The sequence below is a fragment of the Pteropus vampyrus genome, unplaced genomic scaffold (assembly GCF_000151845.1).
Source record: "Pteropus vampyrus isolate Shadow unplaced genomic scaffold, Pvam_2.0 Scaffold68, whole genome shotgun sequence".
Classification (NCBI taxonomy): domain Eukaryota; kingdom Metazoa; phylum Chordata; class Mammalia; order Chiroptera; family Pteropodidae; genus Pteropus; species Pteropus vampyrus.
Window position 1 is genome coordinate 5,196,721 of NW_011888849.1, and position 6,078 is coordinate 5,202,798.

Below are 6,078 nucleotides of genomic sequence, written 5' to 3' on the forward strand. Positions count from 1 at the left end.
TGACTGGGGCGGAGGAGGGTGTTCTATTAGCATCCAGTGTGTGGAGGCCAGCGATGCTACTAAATATCCTACATTGCGCAGGACAGACCCCCAGCAAAGAATTATCCCTCCCAAATGTTGATAGTGCCATGGCTGAGAAACTTTGAGTGAAGAGTGGTCGTGCAAGCGATTTGGTGATGTTTTCATGGCCCCTTTCCGTGCTCAGGAAAATCATTTAACAAGAATGTGGTCAAATACCAGGTCAGAGAATAGGTCATAATTGAGCTGAATCAGTAGAATGAGTTTCCTAGGTAGATAAGGTAGGAAATACATTTCAGCCCCATTGATAACCACACTCAAAGCCTTAAATTAGAGGGCATAGTCCTTTAATTTGGAAAGGTCAAAGATCAAGTTTGGTATCCAAATGTGACTGGAGATGGAGAACCTGTTATGCTGTAGTATGAGGAGTTTGAATTTTAGATTGAAGACAGCAGGGAGCCATTGAAGGATTCCAAGCTGGACAGGAATGTCAGATTTGTGGTTTAGATCTTTCTACACATTTACTTTCTCCTCACTGCTTAGAGTTAGATTATAGATAAAATTTTGAAAGATTTAAGACCCCAAATCCCTGGAGTGCAGTAACTCATTCTGGACACTGGGGGTCCACCCTATACTGGTTCTGTGGGTGAAGCCAACATTGAACTGATTTCATTCACTACCTATCCTAAAAATGTCTCTGTCTGAAGAGCAATGCTGAAACTGTTTTTGATATTACTGGGATAGAGAGAGGAAAAGGGCATCTCTCCAAGGTGGTTTAACTGTCCCCAGAACTGGTCCAGCTATCAGGAAGAGAGGTCCAGTGGCTCTGCCCAATTTCCCAGGGCTTTGCAGCATCAAAGTCCCCAACTCCTGCCAAAGATAGGTGAGGGACAACAGCTGGAGAGTTTGCAGAATTGGATACACATGAATGAGGAACAGACTTTAAGGTAGAGTCTAGTGATGTAGTGAACGGGGAATTGGGCTCAGTGTCACAGATAACAGGACTGCGAAAGGAGGAGAGAAGGAGCTCAAACACTAGGATGAAGACTAAGAAGTCTAAGGTGAGTCAGCTCAAAGGGCGAGGAGAGGAAAACTTGAAAGAAACAACCTGGAGAGAAAGGGGATATGAAAATCAGAAGGAGAGGAGCAACTGAGGATAGGGAAGTGCAGACGTCAGAATGGAACGGGGAGAGGAGAGACGAGAATGAAAAGGAAGAAATGGTGGGTTCAGGAAAATGAGGTCATGATGAAGGGGTTTAGCAAACAAGAAGAAAAACTAATGTGATACAAGTGGATATGAATATTCATTTCTGCGATATCGTGGTCATGAAATTCTGGAACAGAAAGGAATCTGTAGATCATGTGGACTTAACGCCCTCATTCTAAATGAGAAGTCGGTTTTACAGAAGGGAAGTGGCAGAGTTCAAGTGCACATAACTGTCAGCCTGAACCCAAATCTAGGATTTCTTTAAACCAGGGTCTTCTTCCCACTGCACCCATGCCTCTCATCGGTGGTCTCTGCTGATATTTCAGCATCTCCTCCAGAGGGATCTTCCATTCATCTACCCAGTCAGCACTTATGTGCCAGGTCCTGGGCTTGCTGCTGGAGATTTCATAGTGAACCAAACAGATCAAAATGTGGTCCTTGATCTCATGGTTTGGCTATCTGAGTGAATTGACAGAAGAGTAAATGGGTAACAATACTGTGGAACAGCTGTGGACAGGACAAGGGCAAAGTACTCTGGGAGGACAAAGAAGGGGCACCCAGTCAGGCTTATACGTCATGGGAGTCAGCCAACTTCTTAAAGGGGAAAGGAGTAACAAATAGGGTGAAAAAGTGGGAAAGAATGGTGTCCTAGGTTGAGGGATGTGCACTAGCATCTGCAAAAGGAAGAGAAGATGATATAAGACCTGCCGAGAATGACTGGAGGAGAGAATGTGTTGAGCTGTGGTGCTGAGAGGTGGTGTGATGAAGTCATATCTTTACAAAGAGTTCCTGAATAAATCTTGGACAGTTCACGCTAGCTGAAGAATGGAGAAACGATCACAAAGGAGTAAGGCAAGAGACAGGGAAGAAATGAAATGGCAGAGGTTGGAATAGAAGTGAACAAATTCAGCAATACCTAAGAGGCAGAAACATCAGGATTTCATGATGGAATCAACAAGGGAGAAGAAGCATGACATCCAGGTTTGGGACTTGGCCAACATGTGGATGGTGGAGCTGTCCACTGAGCTAGGGACCACAGGAAAGGGAACAGCTCTGGGGAGAGGTTGCACATGTTGAGTGTGAGGTGCTTGCCGCATCTATCCAGGTGGAGCCATACAAGCTGGAGCTCTGGATAATTAATGAAGTGGTTCTCAACCTTCAACCTTCATAACACATTAGAATCACAGGAACTTAAAACTCCCAACACCCAGAACTGACCCCAAGACAAAATCTGTGAGGGTAGGAACCAGTCATGGGTAAATTTTTAAGCTCCCCAGGTTATTCTGTTGATCTAATTGACCATATGATCTTCACTGCAGAACTAAAGGGAAGTCATACTCTGTTCTCTGGGTTTCTACATGTGTAAAATGGAAGTAATGATTCTTAGCTACTCACAAGAGCGTTGTGAGAAATAATTACTGTTTGGAAAAGCTTTGAGAGCCAAGGATTAAAGGCATCAGGCCTCCTCCAAGCATTTTTACACATTTCACCTGCTCCTTGTGATTTCATCTGCCATCACGTCACAAGGTTTTATATTAGTGACTGGAGAGAGAGGGTTGGGATGACTTGAATGGAAAGTCAAGGCGACTTAAGTGAGGAGCTATGCAACAGAGACAGACCATTTCCTTGGTGACTGACCATTTTTTGTGCAAAAAAAAAAAATTTAAATATTACTGTGAATTTCAAAGTGCTTTAAAAACAATGCATATACCTGAAACTAATATAAAATAATAATAAAAATGAAATAAATAAAAATTTAGAAACCACAATGCAAAGAGTTTCTTTCCCAATAAAATCCATGTGTTGTGTGTCTGATAAAGACACCTTCAGCATTCCAAGTGTATACAGGGTGAGTGCCTTTCTCTCTCTTCTGTGGCCCATTTCTCACTATTAGCTAGCTCACTGGGAATATTTAACAGAGTCTGTCTAATAACCTAATGGTCCAGAGTCACTGACTATATTGTCAAGGCCACAAGTCACACCCACCACTCTCCCTGGCTTCTAAGAAATTCTGAACTCCAACTGCCAACACATGTTGCAAGACAAGAGGAAATAATTGCTTAAGAGCTTCCTTAAGCTTTGTTTCCTTTTAGTGCTAATTATATGTATGTGGATATTAGGCCCAAAGAGTAGAAATATCTGAGCTGCCATGATTAAAGGCAACTATTCTTTAGGTCACTGAGTCAAGATAAAATCCCAGCCCTATATGATTATGATCAGGAAAGAAATGAAACAGGCATAATTAAGGCCCAGAACACAAATCCTCAAGTAGCTCTCAATCAGTGTCCAGTAGTTTCAGTGTCCAGCCTGTTGGAGAAAAACAGGCTGGACAGATGGCTTTGAACTGCATGTGTTTTAAGATTAAAGATGCTTATCTGCAAGGTGGATACTTGGATCCATCCAATAAATGAAAAGCCGCTTCGCTGCCAATTGACTCCTTGTATCAGAGGCTGCCAGCAGCAGCCTTGAAAAGGCCTTTCCTGTTCTTGCAACATTCCACAACTGATGAAAATAAAAGAAAACATGTTTGCCCGACAGACTTGGACAGATTTATTTAAACATCCATTTTGCAGGGTCTCAGGGCCGAAAGAGACCTTGGAATTATTCTGAGCTTCTCTACTAATTTTTGTTCGCTGAACAGATATCATTGATTCCTCACCCCGCCTCCCTGGCACAGAACATGAACTCTGACTAAATTAACTACCTGTCTGGTAGTTTTCCATTTTGCCGAAGAACCCAGACATCACAGGATCCAAGGGCACAAGAGATCATTTAGACTAGCCCTCAAAATAAAGACATTTCTTTGCCCCTTTCTAAAAAGATCTGCCAAGGCAAAGCCTGCAAAACCTCCCTTAGAAATGCATTCTTCCCTCTAACCCGTTTTTCTAAGTCCTTCATGGAGGAACTAAAAAATAATTATTTTCATCCTAAGTTGAAAGAGATCAAGAAAGCCTTTTCAAAGCCTTTGCAACTTACTTTGATATGGGGATGTTTTGCACATGTTGTCCCCCACACATGGGAACAATGCTCCTCTTTTCTATGTTCGTAGAATTCAGGGTCTTGTAAGATAGCCACCCTCCGTCCACCATGTGTAAGGACAAACTCTCTGCACCCTTCCAGCCGCGTCTTATCATCCGCAGAGACAGGCAGTATGATAGGAATGCTCATGTTGATCACTCCATCTGTAGAAAGAGCCATGTGGTGCATAAATATGGGATACAAGACGTGCTGCCCTGTACAGATGACTCAAATCGCACACTGTCCCTTCCAAACATCTCCCGCAATAGGCATTGAGACCTAAATCCAACATGGTTGCGTGGTTGCACCAGTTTCTCTAGACTCTGATGAGAAGTCCTTGATGGGCTTCTCAAAACAGGAGACAGGGCATTTGTGAAGGGTGGGCTGAGTTGTAAATCACAGAGGTTGCTTCGGTAATTTGGGGGCACAGGGCGTGTTTCTCTTCTAGATTCCCTTTTTTAAAGCTTGGTCCTGACCTCAATGCACTAGAAGGTTTAAAGTCTTTAAAACCCCAATTAAAGTTTGGCAAAAAATAAATAAATAAATCAAAACCGAACCTTGTAATAATGTTAGCAAGTCTCTTATTATCTATTTAGGCTCTAATTGCACTACCAACACACTGAATTGAAAAAAAAAAAATCAGACAATATTAACCAACAGAACCCCAAACAAGCAGTCTTTCTAATGTTGTTGGTTTACGGTGGTCCTGGCACAGCATCACCTTTAAATATTTTTGAAAAGAGTTACCTGGAAATCACAAGTCTTGCTAGCTCAACTACAATTGAGAACCATCAGTCAAAAAACACAGGAGCGAAAAACAACATCAAGTTTATTTACTAAAGTTCATGCACTTTCTTTGGAGAGTATGTACCTCTCAACTTTATGCTGAGTTTCTTACCTTAAAAAGTATTTAAATAAACTAGGTCTTCTACCTTAGCATGCAGCACAACACATTGGAAGTTATGGAATGTGGTGTTCAGCAAATTTACATTTTCAGCTGCAAGATATCAAATGACAGCCTGACCATAAAGGAAGAGGCAGGAAAGCTATTTAAAAAGACATAGAAACTGTGATGGTTAATTTTATGTGTCAACTTGGCGAGGCCACAGTACTCAGATATTTTGTCAATTACCCTAGATTTCAAACATTTCTCTGAAGGTATTTTTAGATAAGATTAATATTTAAGTCACTAGACTTTTGAGTAAAGCAGGTTACCCTCCAAGATGTGGTGAGCCTCATCTAGTTAAATACTTTAATAGAAAAAGACAGATCTCCCAGAAAGAAGAGGGAATTCTGCCAGAAGACTGCCTTTGGACTTGAACTGTAACTCTCCGCTGCGTCTGCTGCCAGCCTACCCTACAGATTTTGGACTTGCCAAACCTCCACGATTGCATGATTCAATTCCTTTAAATCAATCTCTCTCTCCCTCTCTCCCCCTCCCCCTCCCTCTCACTCTTCTGTTTCTCTGGAGAACCCTCACTAATACAGAAACCAAAAATACAGAGTCATGGGAAGTCCCTTAGTGTGGGGCCAGCCATCCCACTGGGCATCATTACATTAGAACTCAACTTAATAACGGGCATAACTAATGACGTTGGAGTCGTTTTTTAGAGTTTCCTTATGCTTAACATTTTTTTTAATGAATTAAGTCATTGTTGTTTTAGAAAGAACATTTAAAAAAATGTTTCTAGATAAAATTGTTAAAAGGTGTAGTTGTCTAGTGGTTACCAGAGGTGAAGGTGGAGGAGGGAGGTAGATGGCATAAAAGGGGTTAAGTATGTGTGACAGAAAGAAATCTAACTGTGGGCGGTGAACATACAATGCAAAATATATAT

The 6,078-nt window shown here is 41.8% G+C and overlaps 1 protein-coding gene across 3 annotated transcripts in view; it reads right to left on the reverse strand.

Annotated features, from left to right (window-relative positions):
* Window positions 1–6,078, reverse strand: part of PAPSS2 (3'-phosphoadenosine 5'-phosphosulfate synthase 2) — a 66,386-nt gene that overhangs the window by 7,306 nt on the left and 53,002 nt on the right. For all 3 annotated transcript variants that reach the window (XM_011361616.2, XM_023531462.1, XM_011361617.2), the window contains one exon: window positions 4,202–4,407. In XM_011361616.2, coding sequence (XP_011359918.1) covers window positions 4,202–4,407 — 206 coding nt within the window. The remainder of the gene's footprint in view (window positions 1–4,201; window positions 4,408–6,078) is intronic.